A 25,050-nucleotide genomic window follows, 5' to 3' on the forward strand; every position below is an offset into this window, starting at 1 on the left:
TTCGTTCCCCTAACGGGAAGTCGTTTCAGATAAAGATGAATCAATGGAAGCAACCGTCAGATATCCGTACGATTTTTATAGTAAATTCGTGTAAAGATAATCGATAAAAAGGACCGAATTGGAGGTCGACCCAATCATGATTCATCCATGTCCATTGTTCATGACAGAATTTTAGTATTCGCTATTCTGCCCGATCTAATTCCGTGCAACGGTTGCTCCAATATTTGTACTAATATAAGCTCTCGGCCAGCAGAATACTAAGTACATAATGTAATTCGCCGGTTTCCACGTCGGCCACCAAGGTCGCGGCTTTCACGATAATGGGAGCACACACATTTGGCGAATATCTCCGAGTATCGCTGCCTCGACCAGGAAACACGCGTTCTCTCCCCTTTTGCCCGGCGCATCGTCTTAATCCAATCTTTCCTTCTCCGCTGCTCGCAAACAGATTCCCGTGCCGGGAATCGTCTCCGCAATTTTCCTGCGACTTTGAAAATTCCCCGGCCACGTAGCGAACGTTGAACGACCGCCCGCGTCCCCCCTCTCGGCATTAACCATTCTTTTTGCAAGCTGGTTAGCCCGGGACTCGTCCAACGCGAAACATTAAACCCTCCTGTCCACGGGGAAAACTACCACGCGAACGTTTCCGGCGTCTATTTTCTCCTTTTCTCCTCCCGGTCCTTCATTTTTTTTTCCTCCCCCTCTCGACTTTTTTCCGCGTCCGGAGTGGTAGCTGCAATTTCCTTGCGAGACCGGTGATTATGGGAATAGTTCCGGTGCACGGCGTGGAAAAATTGAATCTGTCACGCTTTTTTTGAGGCCTGTTCGTGACTTATGTTTGCGACGGTGTACCCGGGAGAATTTTACTCGGAGAACATTCGGTGGAATTAAACAGTTAAAACGAACGACTCACCGATCGTGGTGATCACCGTGAGGGAATAGAGGAACGCTCCGGCGAAGCTCCACCTTTTGTTCTCCTCGGAACCGTCGTATCCGTTCTTTATAGCTGTTACCAGTTTCTTCTGATAATCCTCGAGGATCGCCTTTACTTTCGCCTTCCAGATCCTCTCGGAGAACACGTTCTCCTGTAACGTAACAAGACGACTGCCTCGAGACATTTTCAGTTCCCGCTAACGATCAGTTATTAAATCCGACTTATCGCGTCTAGATAAACGCCTTATACTAAAATTGGCTTCAATTCCTTATTCGAACTTCCCCGATCCATCGAACTCGATACCTCGCGATTTTTCCTATCATCATTGACAATTTCCGGACGTAACCATCCTCTAGGATCATCGATTTACGAAAAAGGAATTTAGACGGAGATTTCTTTTATTCTTCAATAATTTTTGGGTGTATCGCGTCGTGCATTCTTATTTGTTGGACGTATCAACTCCGCGGCCTAATAATTAATATTCCAAGAGGGAAAGCGATGAAAAGTCCAGCTTTCTCTTTCGTCGAGACACAAACATCTACGTTACCCTGGAAGTGAGCTCCCAGAGGATGGCAGCCGTCAGGTTCCTCAGTCTGATCACGTCTCCGACGACGTCCAAGTTGTTCCTGCCCTCGATGTGGGTGAAGAGGAAGGCGCCGGCTATGGTATATCCGACGACCAGGCACACTATACCGACGTTGCTGAAGAGGAAGGCTATCAGAGCCCTGGTCCAGTCCGCGATCCTCTCGCCCCACGACTTCCGTCTACGTTTTCTTCGCCTTCCACTGCGAGTCCGATAACTTCCACGCTGCCAGTTTCTACTGGACGTCGAATACGATCCTCGATCCCCTTCCATCCCTCGTTCAACGTTCCAAGCCCTTCAAGTGTCGTCTATTTCCTCCTTTTTTTTCTATCGCACTTCACCTAGTTCCGCTCGTTTTAGATTTCCTCCCAGAGTCTCACGCTGATTCGAACGCACGGCGATTGATTATGAATAAAACAACCACTGGAACCCACAGTAAAAGAGGATTATTCAAGGATTTTCAAAAGCAGCTTAAATTGGCCATCGTTCATCCGAATCAATATAAATACAGGTTTGACCATCGTCTTCTCTCGGGAGGGTGGAAAAGGGACATGGGAGCGAAGCTGCTGATGGGTCCGTTGATCGGGCTAACGAACTGATCTACTGGCTCGGGCGAACTCGAGCTGTAAGGAGCATAATTTGAAACTTGTTTGCGTAATAGCCGGCCGACATTCGTCGCGGTCGGACGCGGTGGATATTTAACGCGCGTGAAATTCCCGGCATCGAGCGTAATTCCAGGCGCTGCGCCGCGCCACCAAATCGCGCACCGTTACCAAAAGTATTTCGGGTACCGTCGTAAAATAAAAAAAGATACTACGGTGTATTCTGGCAGTCCTCTTTTCTACTCGAGCGTGCCAAACGGACGGTCTCATTGTCGTAGAATATTTCTGATACCATCGTGACTGGTCAAGGATTCAATAGATTTTCTAAAGAGTCATTCGTTATGAGCAATATTAAGGATGTATTGGCTATACAATCAATCCCAAAAGTTTATGTATCTTAGAAAAACGCATTTCCTATAATTAAAAATAGTGCACTTGTCTTCTAATTTTGATATTTAACGAGTTACGTATGATTATTTGGCATTTTATTGATGTTGACAAAAACCGACCATTCCAGCGTCGAAACAGCGAACTTTTGGAAAAAAATTTCGTTTTTCCTCAATAACTTCTAAATCGTTGATCCTACGAGAAAATTGCATAGGACCTTTCTTGTAGAGGATGACGAGATCTACAATTTCTGTATAAAAGTTTTTTGCTAGCATTAATATTTAAAGAGTTATGGACGAAAAACGAAAAAACAGTTTTTTGCGAATAACTCGTAAACTATCTATGCTAGCGACAAATTTTTATATGGAAGTTGTAGATCTCGTCGTCCTCTACAAAATGGTCCTATAAACGCCCCCCTACGTCCATCCGTTCGGGAGTTATGGGCAAAAAACGAAAATTTCGCAAAATTTGAAGGGGTACCCCTTGGAAAAATCTCGGAAAAATCGAAAATTTTTTTTTCGTGTTTATTATTAGCAGTGTTCTTCCGACGTCCGATTTCTTTTTAAAAAAAGCGTTTCTAAAGTGCATAAACTTCTGGGATTGACTGTATAGCTAATGCATCCTTAAGAGACGGAGGACGCGATAAAGTCCACGGCTAATCATGACGCAGTACAAAGAGTCGCTATTTGTTTGTTTGCTATGTATTCGGAATTTTTTATTCTAACATAGACGACGATTCTTCGGGACGACTTACCTGGATCGTTTCCAGTCCATCTCCACGTTTTGTGTGTTCGGCAACGAAGTCTGTCCGGCTCGTCCGATCGTCCGCGATCTGATCCAGATATAAATTAATAGAGAGGGAACACGGTCGAATGCTAAAAAGGGTATCGCGGGACTGTACGCGATCGGTGACCCGGCGGAACGGTGAGATTACACGGTCGCGTTTGATAGGAAACGTCGCTGACCCTTTCGCTTCCCTTCGCGAGCTCTGTGCCTCGGACGCCGGGTATCGACTTTCGTTCCCGAACGAACAACAATCGTAAACGAGTTAACGAGATCTATTGTCAGACCTTTTACCACACGACCGGCTCTTGCAACTTTCTTTCCCTCCGAGTTAAAATTCTACGGGCGATGTTCTCCCCCAGCTGCCTGGAAATTATTGTTCTCCTTTTCGTTTCGGTGGTCGTCCGAGGCTTTAAATATAGAACGGTCCGTACGCTTTCTTCCAACACCAAATTCTGTTCATTTCGTTTCTATGTTTATCCCTCGCTGTCGAGAGCGATACGGTTTCTCCCTTTATTTCAATCCTTTTCCTTCTCTCCTCGTAGTCAGTAGTTTCGCGTGGGAAATTTGTTTTCCTCGCGTCGCGTTTTAAATATAGACACGCTCGTGGCTTCCGGTCAGACGCTCTGTCAAGACGGACTCGCCACGTGTTGACACATGCTGCTGGATCCACTCTTTCGCGTACCACTGTCCTCTGTTTCTTCTTGTAAATCATCTTCGACGATGGTCGAACATCGTTTGAAAAATCTCGTCACATATCGCGACGTCTACTTCTGCCTTTATCGACACTTTCTCCAAATCGGTTACACGATTTTATTAGATTCGAGTAGAGTCCTAAATGTAAACGATAATTCGTCACACTCTTTTTCTCTTAAACACCTGTTCGCGATTTTTAACTCGAATCGTCCATCTACCGATCATGCGGATCTTTTAAACGATATAATGAACGTTAAACTCGGTTGGATTCGAGATCGAGGTTTCGATTTGCCGATTTCTCGCGATCGAACGCAGAATTGGTAGAACGCGAACCGCTTCTCTGAGGCTTCCCCGTGCACTGATTCCGTGTCACTCGGTTCGACACGCCGTACTGAAAATAGACCGGCTCTAATAATAGCCAGGCTCGTCCCTGACCAGGTTCCGGCTTCCTGGACACCCGGTATATCCCCAGAGCTCTCCGGAACGTCTCGATCGCACCTTGTAAATTTATTATTAGCGCTCCCAGGTAGATACATGCTCGTTTCACATTTCAACGTACACGCTACGTTCTCCTCGTCTTCCGTTTGACCGAGGGCGACGATTTAGGTTTGAATCTGTTAAATCACTTTGCGAGAGAGAAAGGGAGATTGCGGCGTCGGTTACCTTAGTTGCGTGACGGGAAATTCCCTGAATCGAGTTTCCACCTCGTTACGCGTTCCTAGAACGGTCGATGAATTTGGATCGCAACGACTCATTTCCAAATTATTGTACAACAGTTTATTTCGACAAAACACTTATTCGTACTGCATGCATTTTACAATTTGTCATAGATACAAATCCGAGTATCAGAGGAGTAACGAAATGTTAAAGACGCTTGCGCCTGAGAAATCTCGCGTTCGTTCATTGTTTTGAAAGGATCTTCTCCTCAGTTGTCCCGTTTAAACGGGTTTAATTACGACGACGAACAATGAGGGAAAGGAGACCGGGGAACGACGTGAAGTGAACGAGTGTCGATGAATGAGAAGAAATTCGGGTTGAATTCTACGTGACCGAAATTCCGCGAACATTTCTAGCCATCGAGTGAGATCGAGGGGCATCGAGAACGTAGCCCTCGAGCTCGTCGTCGACGACCTCGTCGTTGTATTCGACGTCGTACGCGTCGTAGTCATCGACGTCTTCCTCGTCGTCGCTCTCTTTGATGATCCCCAGCCTCTTCGCGACGTTCTTCACGTTGTTGATGACCTCCTCTTGCACCAGATTAAAGCTCATCGCCAGCAAAGCAATTCCAAATAACAAGTACAACGAACAAACCGCGATCCCTTTGTGCGCGTCCAATTTGTAAGCTGGCACGAAGTCACCGAATCCTGCAACAATAAATCTCTTTCCCTTTTATCCGAGTTCTCACACTCTCCTTTCGTATTCTGTCACGCATGCAAATTAATTCGTTCCTCGTTTGTCAAACGCGCGTAACGTATGCCACGCTACGGAGTTTGATTCTATACAATTTATATGAAATCCTTGGGGACAGTAACACTGACCTATAGTCGTTAGAGTGATGAAGCAGAAATACGCGGAATCGAGAAAAGGCCAGTGTTCCCATGCGCTGAACAGGAAGGCACCACCGAAGATGTAACTGACCACCAAGAAGACGCACAGCCAAATCGGCACCGGCCTTATCGGTTGCCTCTCCTGGTCATCGTTCACGTAATAATCGTAATCGGACTCGAATTCGTCCAGATAGACTTGTCGAGGGAATCCAGGCGCGGACAGTAGGTCCGCTGGTAGCGTGTCTCTTCTATAAGATCGAGCTTTCCCCAAAATAGGAAACATTTTATATTCACGTCTATCAATTTTTCGTATAATTACGAACTGGTTGCATTCGGATGACAATTCTTGCATTTTAATTTACCAACGGGATAGTTGCTCCTGTATCGTTTACTCCTAGAATGTTGGGACCTCCTCGAGTCCATTTCCAAGTAGACCGAAGAAGGTCGTCGCAGGGACGTCGGTACGTTGTTCCTGTAGCCACTGGTCGCGCTTTCCACCGACAAGCATCTTCTGGGCAATGACCTCGTCACTAATGGTACCGGCCCCTCCACGTTTTCGTCCCTGGCTTCTATCACCTGTGGCCCCTGCCGTGATTTCCTCGAATTGCCCACTGTGAACGACGGAACGGTATTTATTAAGGGGAAAATTAAGCGCCGCGTTTATTCACCACTCCGGATAAAATAATGTATGCCTCTTTCGAGCTTGCGCTGCTCTTAATATAAATCGTAAAAATATAAGTGGGTGAAATTAAAGCCGAGAGAGGAGCGCATTAAGAGAATTAATTCGTTCCTTAATTATGTCCGACGGTGAACGAGGAATAAGTTGAAAAACTAAATGCAAGACGGTCGAACCCTCGTGTTCGGCGGAAGCTCGCCATCGTCGTGTCTCGTTCTCCAGATCGTCCAACGCGTATTTGTTGCACACAACCGGCGAGCGGTCGTTGTCGTTCGGCGAACGCAGCAACTTCCTGTCCAACGATTGCGTGGTCATCTTGGGACTGGCTAAACGCAATCGCCGTTTAACAACGTTTCTTTTCTCCGCGAGTGGGTCGCGTCGTTTGCGAATATTACCTCTAGACGGTTTCGCCAATAGGTCCGAGTATCTGGAGACGGTGGCGGACTTAAATCCGAGATTCGGATTTCCCGTTGGCGGACAGGAGGTGCTCGCCCTCTTCTGATCTCTCTCCTCGTATCGACGAGCATACCTCGATTTAAATTTCGCGTATCGTCATAAAAAATGAATGTTATAAAATGTCTGGTGTCTATCGGAAACGAGACTAATCTCACGATCAAGATCGATGTAAACAGGTCGCATCATACTTATTATAATCGACTTCGGAGTACGATGATCTCGCCAGAGTTTCGGACAAGCCCAAGGCCGAGTCTGCGGACCTTTCACTCGCTCTGATCGATCGCCGGAACCCACCTTTGCTTCCCCCGTACCGCCTTACAGAAAGATCCTTCTCTTTACCGAGCAGCGTTTCAATTCTATGTAATATCAATGAAAAACGTACCCTGGTTGCCGCACGGAATAAGATCTGACGAAGTGGGCTCTGGGTCGTCTTTTCTTCGGTGGCTTAGTGCATATGTAGCAGCAGACTCTCCAGTACAAGAATCTGATTAATAATTGATTTTATTTAATGTGACACAATTGATGACGAGTCGTTCACATGTCTCTTTTCTAATTTACTCGTTTAGTAATCGTAGGGGATGGAGAATGCGAATACCTGAAACTCGATGCCATGATGTCGCCGATGTTCGAGAGGCAGAGCAACATCAGGGGAATCCCGATGATGGCGTAGAATATTGTCACCACTTTCCCGTTCTTGGTCTTCGGTGCGATGTGACCGTAACCTAGCGTAAAGCAACGCTCGATTAGCCCTGCATAATTTTCCGCTCGCGTAATGCATCGCAATTAATTCCCTCAGACCACGAGTCGTGCTCGCGGCGTCGACGTCGTCTCTACCTTTCCTCCGTGCAAAGTGTCACGACGCTTCATTTTTTATACGATTTACTTAAACGTATTTTACACTTAAAATTCTCCTAGTGTTAAAAAATTCGTTTCTCGATATTTTTGGAAGGTCGAAACATTCGGCACGTATCGAGATAAAATTTTGTAATCGCTCAGCCGTGGGCCACTGAGAGAGCAAGTTCAAAGTAATTGTTTGAACATCGAAATCGCTCGGGATCGAAAGCCTTGTTTGAGGCTTCAGGGTCGCCGTTGGTAATATTTGGAATACTCGTCGAGGTCGGATCGACAATTTCGCAACGAGTGGCCACTCTTCGTTTCACGGATTCGTCCTGCAGTCTGGGTCAAGGTCTATACGCCTTCGAGCGTTCTTTTTTTACGATCGCTCCACCAGTTCCTGATTAGGAATCGTACACGTATTTCCCATTCATGATACAAGAGGCTGAGAATAAACGAACGTAGAGGACGAGGCCTGAGACAAAAATATTCGAAACAATCGTTCCGATTTCAGACGAGTGCCTCGCAAGTTCGTGCATCCTCTCGAACGAAAGACATGTATTTGTGAATCGATATTCGCCTCTTCTCGAATATCCACGATACATATTTCCTTATTCTAAGATTCTAATTCGCGCGACGAGTAAATAATTACACCGCTTCTTTTCGGTTCCCCTTTTTCCCTCTTTTGAGAGTGCTAATTAACGCTGGCACGGTCGAACGGTTGAAAAAGTGAGAGTGGGCGAGAAGGTTGTATCCGCAGGAAGCGGAGTAGGATTGATGGTGCACAAAAGCCAAACGGACGTTCCGGAACGCGATTCTGTCACGCGTTACGCGCCTTCGGCCGAATTCCACGGTCGTTGCTATTTTTTTTGTCATTCCTCAAGGAACGTCGAAACGCGTCCGACAGAAAATCGATAATTTTGTCAAAATAAACGACGGCTCCGTTTTCGAGGGATCTTCCTGAGAAAAAACACGGATCCGGGGAACATGCACAGAAATAACTATGTCCAAACTGATAGAAAAATATTTGAAATTCTAAAAAGGTCCTCGTGCAAAAAAAAAATTGTACAAACATTACCGCATCCGGTCGACCCCTTCGTTTTTCTTTCCGTCTATTTTTTAAAACTACCCGGTTTTTTTTTTTTGGCTACCGTGCTATTCAAACATTAAACCAAGAAATATATTTCCCGACCGAAAAAAGGAAACCGGGGGCCATTTATTCGCTCGCGTCCTCGCTTCGCGTTCGAGAGAATAAATTCATCATTCCTTTCATTGTATTCCCGTTCGCGTTAACACAAAGGGCGTTTGCCGGCCGACGCGACGTAACAAATTTAGCCCTGCCTTCTCTCCGTGAAACAGTTTAATCGGGAGAGATCGCTGGCTGAGAACGCGGGGCAAAAATCAAGAGAAACGAATCACGGAGGCCGTGACGGGGGAAATTCCTGTCCCGGAAGAAAACTGAATTTCCTCTCAGTTGACCAACAACGGTTCTCCGGCGAAAATTACTGTCGTTCGATTTTCGTTCTATCTGTGAAACGGGGTCACACAAAATAACCAGCCGTTTTCCATGAACGAATCCGAGTCTCTTCCCTATTCGCTACTACGTGTAAACGATTTTGCCTGACTTCATTATTTCAGTTGCCCATCGAGAACTTCGCATATCGATACGTCACAAAGACATCGTGGTGACAGTCTGTTTATCAGTTTAAAACACGTTTGCATACCTTTTACTATGCATATGAAAGAATGATCACGTAGAATCAGTGGAAGAAGAAAAAGTGTGACTCGCACGAAGATGTTGCATCGAGAAAAGCGTGTCTGGCGGACAATGCAGACGTCCTTCGAGGAAGGAATCGCGTGTTACGCCATTTGGCTGGAACTCATTCGAAGAAGGAGGCCATAGAACCACCTGTAATGAAACCAGCTCCCTCCTCACGAGAACCGGCGGATTTTCCCAGGTCGAAGGACGAGGAACGGTTCGGTTTGCGAGTGTTCGATGCACCCACGTGTTTTATTACTCGACCCGGTTTCCACCTTTCTGGATCACGTTCATATTTTAAGAATGACGCGTCACTGTTACTTTTCACATACGTAAAAACTAATTGAACGACACGATAGGAAAACTGTTCAGCGAACAATACTTTGAATCGATCGAAATCTTCCTAAATCTACACTGACTAGACTTCGTTTACGTTTTATTACTTTCAACTTAATTCGACTTCCATTTATCCGAACTATTTTAATTCAATTACAACTATCAGAATTATCTGTATTATTACTGTTGGTACCGAATTCTCTGAGCCGCGATTAGGAGCCGGGTTGAATCATCCCCAGGTAGAAATTACCGATTACGATCGGAGACCTCGAAGCGAAGCACGCCGCGCCGCCGGTACGTTCACCTTCCAACGATGCATATATAAAGACACGATTCCACTTTCACTCTCGTTTTAGTCGACCGGCAATTCACAAGTGAAGCTGACCCGTGTCGTGCATCTTTTTTTCTTCGCGACGTACTCCAACGTAAAATGTCTGTCTTCTTCCTGTTTTGTTGCGTCACAGTGGTCGTAACGGCTGCCGAAAATGATTGGGTATGGAAAGACGGGGAACAGCAAGAGAGTAAAATCGATAAGAGGTACGTTCGTATCTTACTTTTGGGTGGTAATGGTGATATTTCTAAGTAGCGTGTGAAGATCACGTTGTCAATTTATCATTGATCCGTGAGACGAGGTAAAAACTGGAATCGTGGAGAGGGAGAAGAATTATGAAAATGGGACGTTCGCCCAGTTATAGGTACCAGGTGAACGAGAACGTTGAGGATTTCGAGGATGAGGGACCTTTGATAGGATTTAGACCACAAAATACGGGAGCGTACGGTCCTAACGGCAGACCCATTGTGCCGGCGGCGTCGTATCCCGGCAACAAAGGGGTTCTCGTCGGTCCTGGCGGGCCGACCGGCATTATAAAAAGGTATTCGTATCTTCCCGCTGTTTTCCGACCCAGTAAGTCGGTTTTCGAGGCTCGCGAACTACCTATCCGAATGTTGATTGGCTTTGTGCGACCGAATAAACCACCCCGCCGCCCTCCTCGGTGGCCACCGTCGACTCCGTTGGATTTTTATGAAAAGCCAGCAAACGTCCGTCCGTTTTGTCAAGGGATTTCTCCGTTACGGACACCGTCCCGAACCCCGAGGGGACGTTCCACGATACCAGCCTTTGTCGAATCTCAGTTTTTGATGCCTGATAATTGACGCTCGGCTGGACCCGATAATAGGATTTTTTAGACAGACTATCCTATTTATACATTCTATACTTTTCGCGCGTCTGACAAGTCTGAAGCGTTCGAAACTAGATACGCGTTCGAAAAGGATAAAATGTTCTTAATACGATTAACAGGCGTAAACTCTGATAAAGCAAAGTCGGAATAGAATCTGCCTTTTGAAATCTCGTTCTATAAAACGCGTCTATGTTTCATTCAAATTCGAGGAATAGATGACAGAAATAATTTTCGCTTTTCGCCGATACTCAGACCTCCCTACACCGGAAATATCGACGAAGGGGCGTTACATTCCGGTTTCGTACCATCTTGGGTCAAGGACGATCCTCGATACCGAGAATACGACGTTTGTAGGTGTAGATACAGTTTCAACTGCCCTTCCGCTGGAGTAAAATTCGTAAGTGGATTTCGTCACGATGCGTTCTGCGACGCGCTTAAAACAGCCGTGTTCTAATCTGTTCTCTCTAATTATCTTTTACAGGGGTCTTGCGCGAAAGACAAGAAATACTGCTGTTTCAGTAGCAGACGGTATCCGGCGTTGGTTCCTGGCTACGGCGATGGTGCACAGTATCCCGTGTATCCGGTACGTTGATTAATTATCTAAAAGTGTTTTCCACCTTCCCTTTCGTCACCTAACAATTCTAATTGAATCTGACATGATCTATCGCGAATTGTACTGGGGATGAACTCGTTATGAAAGATTGAAATTCCCTGAATAAGGACTTGCAATTTAGGATCTCTCCTTCGAGACCAAAATCGTTACCTCTGAATTTTTATTCGGTGATTCAAGGGTTCATGGGTTACGAACTGTCATAATTTTTTTAACGTTAGAGCGTTCCCAACAAGTACGGGCCGGCGTCGTTTGCGCATCCACCGAACTATTACGGCAATCGAAGACCGCAGGGGAGTTTCGTCGGCGGTAATAGATATCCCGGAAATTACCATATCCCAGGAGAGGCTCCGAGCGCGTATCCACGACCCCATGGAAGTACCCCTTACGAGCAGAATTACGATTACAACGACTACGACTTCTACGGGCGATCGTTGAAGAAAAACCAGACCGAGGATGCGAGCGCGGATCGGAAAGCTTAAGTAAGTCCCTCGGTTCCTCTCTTCTGATTACCTCCCGCGTGGAGTTCGCGTTTCATTTTATACGTCTGAATGGAATTGAAAGAATTAGAGTGGCGAATAAAAGAGGACTGCGACAGTATCGGACAGTAAATGTTCCGATCGAGGATGCACTTATTAATTATTCTGATTGAACACTCGATCACGGGTTCGCCCACGTTAATATATTTAAACGAACGTCGTTAATTCGACTGGTGAATTTAGATCGAGGTCCAGTAAATTCATCGAGCAGTCCCTCTTATTTTTAGCCATAGAACTCGCTGTCGAACCGTCTGTCACCATCGCGACTAACTCGCTGCATTTAAAACAACCACGAGAACTTTAGACGTTCGTAAAAGATTAATACCAAAGACTTTGTTACCACGAACAGGCTTTAATTAACATACAGCGCCGTTTGTCAGTATATCATTGTGGCCTGTAATCATCTTTATATCAGTGTACGTAGATTTCGTTGTATTAATATGTATAATGTATGCGAAAAGCTAAATACATTTCGTGAGAAATTCGGACGTTCTTTCACCTTCCGTCGATCACGTTTCAACGACTCACCGATAGTGGTGATGACCACGATCGAATAAAACAGAGCGCCGGCGAAGGTCCACTGGATGTCGTCCTCACCCTCGCTCCCGTCCCACCCCTCCTTTTCCATCATCCAGACGAGGTTCTCTTCGAAGTTCTGCGAAAGGCGAACCGGTGAGATTCTAGGAATACTCGAGAGCCCCGTTCTTTGTCGTTCGAACGCATCACCTGTAATTCGCGCAACGCCTTGTCCGTCCAGTTCTCGCGAATGAGGACTTCCACCTCCTTCGTGAGCCTCCATAGATGCTCCGCGACGTCCCCCCGAATGTCTTTGATGCTCTTTTTTATCTGGGACGTCGACGAACGTACAGAGAGCAAAGTATGAGAGAGAGAATTCTTGCGATTCTGCCTTTGCGTTTAAATAGTGCTATTTATGGGATGAGTTTGTGCAATACCTCTTTCTCGTGGCCCGCCTCGAGGGCCTCGAAAGCGTACGCGCCGATCAGACAGTACAACACGACCAGAGAGACCAACGACACGTGGGAAAAAACGCATCTGAAAAACTTCCACAGGAGGCGGAGGAACCTGACGCACTTGGAAGACTTCTCGGTCTCCGTCATCTCGAACGCTTCCGCTCTCGATCGTGACATCGTGCTCCCAGCTTCGAACCACCCTCTCGTCTGTATTATATTAACACTTTTACTTACGTTCTCGAAGACCACGCATTTTCAACTGATTTTCACGACGCTCTCTCTCGTTTAAACTTAATCATTTCGTTACGTCCGTTCGATTTTACTTTCACGCGTATTCGTTTAATTAGCGAAGTCTATTGTTAAACTGGAATGTTAATATTTACTGGGACGCTCTCTCGAAAAACGTTACAGTCCTTTGTCACTGATCGCGTTAAATATCGCGATTTATCGGGTTCTCCATCTCGGCGTTCGAGAAGCGAAACTGACTACGGAACTGACATAAAACACAGCCGTGTTTCGTCCGAGATGGTTGTTCCAAATTTATCCCACCTATGCTATCGTGGAAATTTCGCTTCGTACGTTCGAGCCGGAACGTTATGAACGGTCTCTGGCAGCAGCGAGAAGTCCGTTTCAAATTCGGCTATTGTAAATATAATAACATTCTTAAGGGCCGAGTTCGATGACGCGACTAAGAATAGAAAAACGTATGCTATGGACAGCTACCGTACCTTTTGCGCATTTTAAATCTAACTATAATCTAATACTTGTACTTATTTACGTAAGACAGTCTTTTAGAAAATTCGTACGAGTGAATAATAACAAAGATACTTTGATCAATTACTTTCATACTTTAATTTGTATATTTCTTGTATTGTGATTTAAACATTTGAAATTGGGAAGTGTGCGCCGACTAGTACAGGCAAGTAAAACTAGAGAACGAGCAGAGAATCCGAGGCTCGGTAAAAGAAGCTGGAGGTCAGCCGGTTTCTGAAATACCGACGTACCAGTGATATCGATGTGGGCTCCCTGTTATTTATTACGACTACCCCACAACAGACGGTGGTACCTCGATATTCTTTTTGTAAATTGTATTCTTTTCATACAGCTAGTAACAACGAAACTGAGCCAACTATGTGCATGTGTTAGTTTCCCCTAGGAGACAAAATTCAAAACGAGTGTTAATAAATGTACGTCTTATCTTTTTAATGCTCGATCAGACGTTTCTAGAATTGTGGTCATTACTGTTTGACACGTCAAAATAAAAACAATTTTAACCTACGTCTGGATAAATAGTTACCGATGCAATTTTATTTTGAAATTGAATGTAAAGGGAATGTGAAAATACAAGAACGGTGTAAATTATAAAAATAATAAACGTTATTCNTGGACGTATTTAGGCTCATTTTGTAGGGGGCGACGAGATCTACAATTTCTGTGCAAAAAGAATTCGCTAGTGTCAATGGTTAACGAGTTATTTGCAAAAAACGAAAAACAGTTTTTTGCAAATTATTCGTAAACTATTGATGCTAGCGAGAAACTGTTATATAGAGATTGTAGATCTCGTCGTCCTCTACAAAATGGACCCATAAGCGTCTCCCTAAGTCCATCCGTTTGGAAGTTATTGGCGAAAAACAGAAAAACAGTTTTTTGCAAATAACTCGTTAACTATTGGCACTAGCGAATTCTTTTTACACAGAAATTGTAGATCTTGTCGTCCCCTACAAAATGAGCCTAAATACGCCCCCTTACGTCCATCCGTTCGGGAGTTATTGACGAAAAACGAAAATCGCGAAAATCTGAAGGCCCCCTTTGGAAAAATCGCGAAAAAGAACAATTTTATTTATGATAGCATAGGAGGTAGCACTAACTTCTGTTGATGACGTCATCACTCGGAGTTCGTGCTACCTCTTAACAACTTATATTCTCCTAATACAAAGTCCAATGTCAAGCAAAATTTTTCTCCAAAATCGGACTTTGTATCAGGAGAAAATGAGTTGGTAGGAGGTAGCACTAACTCCGAGTGATGACGTCATTTCCAAGAATTCTCGGACACCAAAATTTTTCTCCAAAATTAAACTTTGTATCAGGAGAATATGATAGCATAGGAGGTAGCACTAAGTCTTATTGATGACGTCATTTCCAAGAATTTTGCAGCTCTAAATTTGACGTATTTATACAACTAATTCAATAGCGACCAGGGCTGTTATTTCGAGTTATAGTTCTCGCTAAGGAATGGGTGTTGGTCATTCTAGGAGTATTGGACAGGTGATTAAGTAGACAGTAAGATATATGTTTAACAAGATCTTTATTTCACTTTTAAACAAGTTACAGAATACAAAAATTTGATATCTGTACAGTTTTACTTAAAACTAATTGTAAGTAATTTACAATGAAGTAAAATACTTGCAACCGATCATTCATCTCGACATAAGAGCCTGGTGATCTCCTTTTAACGTTGAAGAAGTAGAAGCCTGTAGAGAACGGTGATATTCTTGTTCGTGGTGAACCGATTTTAACGACCAAACACTAGGATCGAAGCCAAACGTCCAAGGAATATCCTGAGCGGAGGAACGTGTCCAATTCGGATCGCTAAAAGTCGAGAGAGTTACAATTTTATAAGACAGAACCATACTGTAATTTAAAATGATGCTAATGTACATCCGCGTTTTTAGCGAAGCGATTTTAATGAATCGCGACTGAAGTTAAAGCTAATTGTACAAGGAAAGTCTTTGAACAGCTCATCTTATTTTTCTGTTAGTTAAAAATTAGAAGGCACGAGACAATAACACGTACATCTTCGGGTAATATTTTATTATTATCCCAACCGACTCTTCCGTGTATTTACATAAAAAAAGGAGAGAGGTCGATCGTGGAGACTGAGCTGAGAGACGCGTCCGAATCGCGTCCAACGATTTCAGGCACTTCGACGCCCGATTTCGCTCTCCTATTGTTCGTCGAGCGCGGTCGATCAAAAATCGCTACCAATCATTAAAAAATATCGCGAAACCGAGCGTACATTCTCGTTCATAGAGGAATACGATCATCAGTCTGATTGTAGCTATGTGAAAAATCGATTACGACCGATCGACGCCGATTCGATCGCTGTAGTCAATAGCGCGTGAGCATAAATACATTCCTTAGTAAACGTTCGATGGACAAAATCTGTGATACGATTATATAGTAATAATAAAATGATAATTATAGTAATAATATCATATCGTGTACGCGTTAGTTTATGGTGCAACGTCAATCGCGCTCTCGTTCGACGACACAAAAAAAAAATAGAGGAAAGAAAGGAAGCGATCGTGTCGCGTAGAAAGCGATCGAGGTTCACCATGCGAAAGGAAAAGGAGGAGAACGAAGCCTACAGCGAGCCCGTTTCGAGTTACGAAGGAAACGCGTTATGGGAAGAAAGCATTTCACGGTCGTTCCATGGATGTACTTTCGTTCCCCTGTAAAACTGGGGCGTCGGGTTCCCGGCGATACGATCGTCTGTTAAACCTTCGAGGTTTCATTTAAAAGATTCCGAATTATATTCGCTCGTATGATCGATAAACGGAACGCAAGTTTTCCACGGGATCGATCGTGACGCAAAAAATCACTGGAGGATCGCGCAACTTTTGGAAAGGTGCGGCCTACGACTTTTCCCCACGATTTATTTCGTGTCGCCTTTACGTGACCGTACTTTCGAATCGTCCGTCTGTTTCACGATTCACCGTGCGCGTACATCCGTGGAACAAGAGTCTTTCCCGATGCGTTCCAAGTTATTCGACCGGAATCACGATCGTTGGTTCACGGTCGAACTCGAATTACGGCATCGATCGTCGACTCGAGAACGGTATACATTTTTCAAACGAGAGTCCGTTCACAGGTCGGTCATTTAAAAGTGTAAATTGATTATACGAAATGATTAAAAAAAAAGTTTAAAAAGAAACACGAGCCGATTCGAATAAAAGAATTGCACAGAGATCGATCGCGAATCGAAGATCGATGCTACTTTCCAATCACGATTTCTCACTCATCGACATGCTTTCTCCCCGTTATCACACAGCAAAACTCGCGAGGAACCCTTTATTATTGATACGGGACTTCCACTCAACGCGAGGAATCAAAGTTCAGGGAGTAAAAGGGTAAAGGAGAAGTACATCGAGTCTTAGTCTTTGTAAGAGGACTTCTAATCGTAATTAATACTAAGGCCGTGCAACTCGGTTAAAACAGTGCAGACGCCTGTCGATAAATGCATCTTTTCCCGTCACAAGATCGACAAACAAACGAAACGACATCCTGCATCGATCTACCGATCTCGTTTCCATTATAAAAGTTAAAAACCCTTCCTCGACAGTAGACTCACAATCAGACCCGAGGGATCGATGCAGAATCAGATTCAGTCGACGCGTTTAACGTAGGACGATAAAATGGCTAGATCGAAGTACGATCGAAAATGCAACGAAGCTTCGCTTCGCCCGACCGCGGGATCGACGATTTTCGTCGTCGTCGAGGCGTCGTGGTAATTTCGAGAACGAAATTTTGATTAATCTCAAGAAAAATCGACGAAAGGAAACAATTTTTTGAGTTTCATCGTCGACGGCGCGCGAAACAGAGAACCCGAGATCCGATCAACGCTAGCTCGGTTTGAAGAAACCAAGAGTCTCCAACGTCCTGGTGACCCTCTCTATCAGCTGGTCCTTGTACCGCCATATAGTGGTGTCCAATACGCTGTTCTCTCGGTATTCGACGCAGGTCTTCTTCAACGATTTAACGCAGTCGGCCCGATAGTGTTGTAACTGCGCGTCCTCGGTCTCTATGGGGTAACTGGTACACCCGGCACCTAGACAGGCCAGCGGGAAGTGATTGTGCAAGGTGACCACCCTCTCCGGGTTGTGGAAGCACTTGATATACTGGTTCGGCTTGGTGAAGTTCTTCGAACGATACACATGCTGCAACATATGCATGTACCTACGAACAGATATCGAAATTCGAGTTAAAACAAATGACGCCTCTCGACTTCCCATGAGCATCGGAATTTTCTAAACGCTCTAATTTCATTTTAATCTAAAAGGAAGGATTCATCGGATAGACGAACATGTGAAAACTATAAATTGAACGTTTCGTTTCATTATGAATTCCCTCGATTATTATTTGATGAGAGAGAAGAGATGATTTTCGGGTTACAATTTGCCAACATCTTTAATGGCACGGTAGAAATACAAAGTGACTGCAATTTATCCGGGTTTCGAAATTGAGCAGGCATTTACCCAACGTGAAGAATACCGTCATTATTGATACGTCGAACTAATATTAGCATCGCACACAACCTGGATTCCGCAATTCCACTTAATAACGGATGTAGATGCGGCTCCATTAATTTAGTACAATCATCCATAAAAGAGAAAACGTTTGCCATCGTTTCGTAACGTTCACACAGAACGATTATACCATTCTTCTCTCGATCGATTTAAATTGAACATAGATCGCGAATTTTAATGCGTTTAGGAGATATTTAAAAATATGAACTACCTACAAAGTGTTCAAAGCATACTCGTTCCCTGAATATTTATTTCAAATATTTCACTTTGCGTGAAAACCGAGTTGCGGCGAAAGTAAAGGAAATGATCGTAAATTGACTTACTTCGGCATGTCCTTGAAGTACCCGTGCGAGTGCAGCAAGTCGTCCAAAAAGTACACGTTCCTAACGTTGTACGAGGCTCTGGTCTCGTTCCTGATCTTAAACGCTTTGGTCAAGACCCTCTTCATCAGATCCTGCCACGTGGCATCCCTCACCGGCATGATCACCTCGTCGACGTCCAACAGAGCGATGTACTCGTACTCGTACATGTGCTTGTACAAGCAATCGTTGTACGGGATCAGTTCGTTCTGTCGTTTGTGATTGGTCTTCTTCGTCAGATACATGTGTTGAAACGCGGGGACGTTCGGCTGTCCGCCCGGGAGAGTCAACGGAGTCACGTGAACTTTCCCGAGCCTTTGGTAATGGTCCAGAATCTTGGTCACGTTCGGATGAACTTGCAGCTGATAGAAGAAGATCTTGTCCGCGCCGAGGAGCGTGATCAGTTCGATCCATTCGACCAATCGAACGGAGAGGTCCTCGTGAAGGAAGTCGAGACCCTTCACGCAGACGGCGAAATCCTTCTTGCGTTCAGGCTTGTTATAGATGACTCTGAGATTGTTAGTAGGAGTGTCGCAGGGTTTCTCTGCCATGGAGACCGAAGCCGGTGCTCCCTTGGACCAATGAGACTGAGGTATCTTGCAGGCGATCACGTACGGCTGATAGATCCCCTGTTTATAGTTTCCCCATTTCGGATACCAAATGTACTTGTACTCCAGGGTCTCGACGACCTTCGGCTCCCTCTCGCCGTCGTACCACAGTTGACAGTGCGTCTTCACGGTGGGCTCGATCCTGTCGATCATCCCGACGATTCTTATCGCCGGTCCTATCCTGGACAGCTTGCGGCGGTCGTAAAACGCGCCGAAGAACTGGAACGTGCCGTTGCTGGTCCTCATCGTCTGCCAGTAGACGTTGTTGAACTCTATGTCGTAGATCGACGGGTACTTGAGGTTCGCACAGCTGTCGTTACCCTTGGCTTTACCCTGACCACCGGAGTACTTGCTGTTCTTGCTCCAGTACGCCAGAGGCAGGCTGGGGAGCCTCTGTTCTATCTCTTGGATCAGTTCCTCTTCGGTCTTGGCGGGGCTCTTGTCCAACAGAGGCTCCAGGTCCAACGGGTTCCTCGTCGGTGAATTCGATATGGTGGTCAGAGTCGTCAGGAGTCCCGAGCCGCCGGAATTCGAGAAACCGTTGTCCGCCGATGATCTCTGGAGCAAATAGCGGGATAGGCCGAGACTCGACGATCCCCGATCGTTCGTCATCTCTCGTCGACGGTACGTGTCCTCGACGAGGACGTCGCTGCTCGATTCCTCCGCGGTCGGTGACTCCCTCAACGCGTTCTCTATGTTCGCGTGTCGAAATTGGACCGCGGCGATCATCACCAGGCCCCACGCGAACACGAAGATCAGGGCGCGCCTCGCGCACCTGGAACCGCCTCCGTTGCAGCTGGGCAACATGTTTCGGACTAGCTGCGTGTCGATCGAGCCACGTCGCTGCCGCTGTCCGTGCGCCACCGGATCCACTCACGCGGACCTGTCACGGTGCTGCGTCTAAAAAAAAACAGACGATTTTCTTGTCAAGATGATTTTTGGGTCATCCACTGTTCTCTAATCGAATCAGTATTGAACAGGTTCATCGATCGACGATACGAATTGAAAAACGCTGATACGATTGACGATTAAAAGATTTAAAAATGCGGATGCATCGGCAGTAAGAGAGAACAAAGCTATGAAGTAAACGATTGCTATTAGTACCAGTGGAAAGTGTAACGCTATCTTTCACCGTCGCCTATTCACTCCGGAGGAAGACGATAATAACCGGAAGCATTTTCCCGATGCGACGCTTGACGCAACAGAACAGGCGAACCCGAAGGATGGTAATCGAACGCTTCCTCCTTAGAAAGAGCGACGGGCAGCGGCGAACGAACAGAGACATGACGAGAATCGCCGTTTGAATTGAAACCAGCTTTTATTCGTCGATCTAACCGCGAGCAGAGACTGTGATCTTCGTCTAATTGCGGTACAATCGAGGGAAATCTTTTCCTGTACCGTCATTGCCATTAGTCTCGGGTTATTACTTATGAAACGATATTGCCATGAACTGAATAGTCAGTTACTCGAGGTCTTTGCTTCATGTGCGTGCGCGTATCTACAGGATGAGGCAATGAGAATCGTCATCTGAACTAACGTAATATTTATTGACACTACAGCCCGGCAGAAATTAGCTCCAACGTAGTCACTTAGCAGACACAAAAAAAATTCATAAAAGAATATATTTTAATAAGATGAAAAGAGCAATACTGCTACCGCTATTTTCTATTCCGTTCATTTTCGAAATCTGAGTTACGAGTGTCTCACTTTTCATTCCACAGTTTGATCATGAAGCAGCGATCGGATCATCCTTGACCTCGAGACGAACAGGTAACGATCGATTTTATCGCTTCCAATTTTCACGGTCGAAAAGTAGAAAAGTACAGAGCGGTTAACAGATAAGGGGAACGGAGCAGACGCGGTGCGGCATGGAAAACTTATCTGACGGGAACGAGTCGGCCGTGTCAAGGTATCAGAAACGATACGGGAGCTGGTCACGGTAGCTTTCACGACCGGCCGGTGTAGCTTTTATTCGTCTATTTATTTATAAGTCGGGTGTAAGTGGCGAGGCGCGACAGGAATGGCGAAAGATGCTGAGAACAATGAACGGAAAGTTGGTAGGAGTGAATTTCAACACCCCGCATTACCATGTCGCTTGGAAGTGTACCTGGCTACCGATCCGTGTTTACGTCTTATTAAATTCCGTGCATACGTACGGACACGTTTCGCATGAATTCTATATTTGCCTAAGCTCATGGGTTTCTGTGTCTCAGAAAATCGCATAGAAATTATCAATCGGACGTTAACGAACCATGGAAGCGTCTTCTCAATTTTGAAGTCGCCGCGTTGCCATTCGGATCTCTCAATGTCTGTTCTACCCGTGTAGAACGGTATAATTTCATTATCCGTCGGACGTTGCATAAGCGAGCACGGTATTTCGAGTAGATTTACCCGAGTATTTGAATCGTTGAACCGGGCCGAGATATAAATGGGAACGAGCGGATCGGCGCGGTGGAACCAGTCGATTCGCTTAACTGTATACCGATGGCGGGTACCGGTAGCAGCTGATGGAAGCCGATCGTGATCGGGCCCTTCTCGCTGGCCGAATCGTCGCGTTGGAATCCGTCGCGAGAGGAACCACGCCGCCGCGCCGGTCGGAACACGGACGAGCTCGGCCAGGGCCCGGCGGCGCGCCGCGGCGGAACCGGTTATGCTGATGGCAAACTGTTTTTCACCTTTTGCACCTCCCTCTGCTGCCTGTACTTCGCGATACACGCCGCCACGTATCCGCGCCGATGCTCTTTCGTCCAGTCTAGCCTCCGGCTGCACCTCGCCCTCGACGCGTTTCAGGTTTCCGTTCGAAGAGAGGGAAGGAGTAATAACGAGGCTCCTCGACTCGGTGACGAGAAGCACCAAGGACTAGTCGTACATTTAAGAATCGATCATTGAAAAGGAAAAAAAAAGTCCCAGAGAAAGAACGTGCCGAGTGGACGTAGCGATCGTCGATGCTCGACGTGTCAAAGGTCAAAAGTATCAAAGAAAATGACATAGGTACGTGCTAAGTGGTTGCGGTCAGTAACGGTCCCATGCGAAACATGCTAATGAATCGTTGATAAAATATGACGACTATTTCAATGCCGTTTCAATCGTCTCGCTGTTCTTCCTCTTTACTTTGAAAAACCGTTCGAGGGTATCTACCGTGAATCTAATGGAGTGCCTCGACCGGCCAAGTGACACGAACTGGAGCGAAAAACTTCGTCCTTCTTGGGCCGTTGGGTTAGAAACGGTAGTCGAAACGAGCCGTCTCGATGGACGAGGTATGTATCGCGTGCAAGAGAAAGTGTCACGATTCGACGACGACGACGACGACGTGTGCACGCAGATCTCTCAATAATTGTACGATTCGAAAAGAAATACCGCGAATTCCTCTAACGTAGAGACATCCTGGCTGTCTCGAGTGATCATCGAAACGTCTCGTTTCAATCGTACGTGGGAAAGATTACGTAAAGATATTTATATGAAATTGACACGTAATGACACGCGGAAGAGGCGACGCGATTCATAGAATTAGGAAAAAATACAGAGACACGATTTGCACAATTGTTCGAAGGCGAACGAAAACGCGAATATTTCTCGGCAGTGCCACCCTGGCAACCGACCGTACCAAAACGCGTTGCGGAGAGAAACTGGACCCAAAGACCGTATATTCGTCAAGGTCAGTGACTGGGTGTGTCAAGGCACGGCTTCGGCATAATTCAATTCCTATCGAGAACGATATTGTGTCTCTGCACTCTTGGGCAATCGCTGAAAGCTTAATGTAAAATTTAGACCAGAACCCGAGCCACTGCTAATAGCCGATCGAAAGATACCGTATAAGCTGACAAAGAGATATTTCGATCTCGAAATATACAGGAAATTAATTGAGAAATTTGTGACGCAAATTATAGACTCGATTTTGCATCGAATGATTTCGCATGTGAAGCAGATAAACCATTGGATAAACGAGACAAAGCGTTTTGCTCTAGCTTGCATGGAAAGTCTAGAAGAGAGAGCGACCGATGCTACACACATGTCTGTGCTCCAATTGCGATTTCTCGCTTACGCGTACTAATTAACCCTAATTGTAGCCGGCCGGGTAAAAAGAAGACGGGAACCAGAGACGATTTCACTCGTTGCGGATCCTTTTCGTCGATCCTAGCGATTCGAGCCTCGGAATCACCGCGATCGCGAGCGATCACGGCTGTACAACGTTGCTCAAAACCTAACAATACCGTTCTCTCCGCGATATGAAACAACTATAATTACGGCGAGCCGCGTTACGCGGAGGTACAGTCACCCGGTTATGTCAAACCCCGTTTACTACGTCCTTCGACACGCGGTTCTTTGTCCTTAACGCTGTTCATCTCGACTGCGATGTTAATCGCACAGACGCTGTTACGCACCTCGTTCAAGACCGTCCTTCCATCTGAAGACTCGTCAGAGATCATTTCAAATGTTTACTCGACGGACGAATCGACGAAAGAAGAATAAATTACACGACTCTCACCTTCACTTGTAAAAATCGTTCAAAAAAAGATTTGGCAAAAATATTAATAGATCGTTATTAAGTGGCACGCTCGATCATTAGCGACACGTGGTTAGACGTCGACCGAACGAATGATGAATAGGATTCGAAATTCGTAGTACCACTGAACGCGTGTTCTTACACGGCGGTCGCGGTGCGCTTCTTCACGGCTCCTCGTTTGATTCCTTTTACTTTCTATGTACACGGCGATGACTCGACACTGTATTTTGGCACGGCCTTCCGACAGACGAGGTACGAGGCGAATATTCAATGAAACGAACACGGATAAGTGGTAATGATTAATTATGTAAATTAGAATGTTCCATCGGAGCGCACAAAACGTTGGTTTGCTTCTATAGTTTGAACTCCCTAGCCGAGAATCATGGTGCCATGTTTCGACTCGCCGTTCGTTATTATGAACACGAGAGCTGAAGATTGATAGATCAACGAGATTGTAGATTTTGTAATAAAGCCACTGGGATTCTGTTTAAAAGAATTTCCAAATATTTGAACACCACGTTGCTCACGTATAGGCGAGACAGTGAAATTATTTAATCGATATAACTGATGAATTAGGTGCACGATACTCCACATGAACTTTGTTACGTTCGTAGAAAATTACATCTCACATGCATCAAGCAGTGACATAACTCCAAATACAGTTTTCGAGTTATCGATATAGAAAAACCGGTTCTCATGATTCGATACGTGATACTAAAACGACCTACTTACAATTACTATGCCAATTTGACTTCGCAAAGAAATGTCTCTAAATGTAATTTATCGTACACACAGTACACAAGTCGTTGAACAGTTAATAGCCATCTGATCGAACGACGAATAAAATTAGTGACGAATCAAATGCAAAACTGATTGATTTTACTCGAACATCTATGAAATATGCCATTCGATATGACCTGTTTTCAAGAGTTTATTACCGTTCTCTCTGGGTTAATTTTTAGATGAAAGTGAAATTTCTTTTTCTCAAAATATCGAAGAATGCTTCAAATAAAAGTTGTTTTTCTTCTAATTTCGATATTTAACGAGTTACATAGGATTATTTGGCATTTTATTGATGTTGACAAAATCCGACCATCCCAGCGTCGAAACGGCGAACTTTTGGCAAAAAATTTCGTTTTTCCTCAATAACTCTTAAACCGTTAGTTGTACGAGAAAATTGTATAGAACCTTTCTTGTAGAGGACGACGAGATCTACAATTCCCATATAAAAGTTTTTCGCTAGCATTAATATTTAAAGAGTTATTGACGAAAAACGAAAAAACAGTTTTTTGCAAATAACTCGTAAACTATCGGTGATAGCGACAAATTTTTATATGGAAATTGTAGATCTCGTCGTCCTCTACAAAATGGTCGTATAAACG

At 45.1% G+C, this 25,050-nt stretch overlaps 4 protein-coding genes across 11 annotated transcripts in view; 1 reads left to right on the top strand and 3 right to left on the bottom strand.

The window, feature by feature from the left end:
- The window catches only part of LOC108631616 (TWiK family of potassium channels protein 18), a 32,372-nt gene extending 30,363 nt beyond the window's left edge, over window positions 1–2,009 (bottom strand). Inside the window, exons 1-2 of the mRNA XM_026819040.1 lie at window positions 1,482–2,009; window positions 914–1,085 (exon numbers count right to left, since the gene is read on the bottom strand). Of these exons, the coding sequence (XP_026674841.1) occupies window positions 914–1,085; window positions 1,482–1,790 (481 nt within the window). The 5' untranslated portion in view covers window positions 1,791–2,009. The remainder of the gene's footprint in view (window positions 1–913; window positions 1,086–1,481) is intronic.
- The window catches only part of LOC108631618 (uncharacterized), a 58,906-nt gene extending 46,502 nt beyond the window's left edge, over window positions 1–12,404 (top strand). For 2 of the 4 annotated variants that reach the window (XM_026819044.1, XM_026819041.1), the window contains exons 2-6: window positions 9,950–10,130; window positions 10,283–10,465; window positions 11,024–11,168; window positions 11,253–11,354; window positions 11,603–12,404. In XM_026819044.1, coding sequence (XP_026674845.1) covers window positions 10,024–10,130; window positions 10,283–10,465; window positions 11,024–11,168; window positions 11,253–11,354; window positions 11,603–11,863 — 798 coding nt within the window. In that variant the 5' untranslated portion in view covers window positions 9,950–10,023 and the 3' untranslated portion in view covers window positions 11,864–12,404. Of the gene's footprint in view, window positions 1–8,734; window positions 9,888–9,949; window positions 10,131–10,282; window positions 10,466–11,023; window positions 11,169–11,252; window positions 11,355–11,602 lie in introns of those variants that run through there. The other 2 variants (XM_026819043.1, XM_026819042.1) reach the window with 2 other exon arrangements.
- On the bottom strand, window positions 1,856–14,268 carry galene (potassium two pore domain channel subfamily K member galene). Of its 4 annotated transcripts, none has more exons than XM_018035663.2 (12): window positions 12,874–14,268; window positions 12,647–12,766; window positions 12,449–12,575; window positions 7,260–7,386; window positions 7,047–7,148; window positions 6,853–6,978; window positions 6,604–6,737; window positions 6,385–6,534; window positions 5,895–6,143; window positions 5,524–5,793; window positions 3,261–5,349; window positions 1,856–1,940 (listed from the first exon to the last, which is right to left on the bottom strand). In XM_018035663.2, exons 1-11 carry the CDS (start codon window positions 13,066–13,068, stop codon window positions 5,027–5,029), a joined length of 1,923 nt encoding a protein of 640 aa, XP_017891152.1. In that variant the 5' UTR covers window positions 13,069–14,268; the 3' UTR covers window positions 1,856–1,940; window positions 3,261–5,026. The 4 variants fall into 4 exon arrangements, with proteins under 4 accessions (XP_017891152.1, XP_026674837.1, XP_026674839.1 ...); XM_026819037.1 differs by adding an exon at window positions 2,027–2,140 and having other exon boundaries at window positions 1,899–1,940; window positions 6,385–6,737; XM_026819036.1 differs by having other exon boundaries at window positions 6,385–6,737.
- Window positions 14,269–15,681: 1,413 nt separating this feature from the next.
- Window positions 15,682–25,050, bottom strand: part of LOC108631615 (uncharacterized) — a 34,946-nt gene continuing 25,577 nt past the window's right edge. For both annotated transcript variants that reach the window (XM_018035665.2, XM_018035664.2), the window contains 2 exons: window positions 18,521–20,064; window positions 15,682–17,847 (listed from right to left, as the gene is read on the bottom strand). In XM_018035665.2, the coding sequence (XP_017891154.1) occupies window positions 17,514–17,847; window positions 18,521–19,971 (1,785 nt within the window). In that variant the 5' untranslated portion in view covers window positions 19,972–20,064 and the 3' untranslated portion in view covers window positions 15,682–17,513. The remainder of the gene's footprint in view (window positions 17,848–18,520; window positions 20,065–25,050) is intronic.

This window comes from Ceratina calcarata, unplaced genomic scaffold (genome assembly GCF_001652005.2).
Source record: "Ceratina calcarata isolate Rehan_Ccalc_2016 unplaced genomic scaffold, ASM165200v1 scaffold92.2, whole genome shotgun sequence".
In the NCBI taxonomy this organism is placed as follows: domain Eukaryota; kingdom Metazoa; phylum Arthropoda; class Insecta; order Hymenoptera; family Apidae; genus Ceratina; species Ceratina calcarata.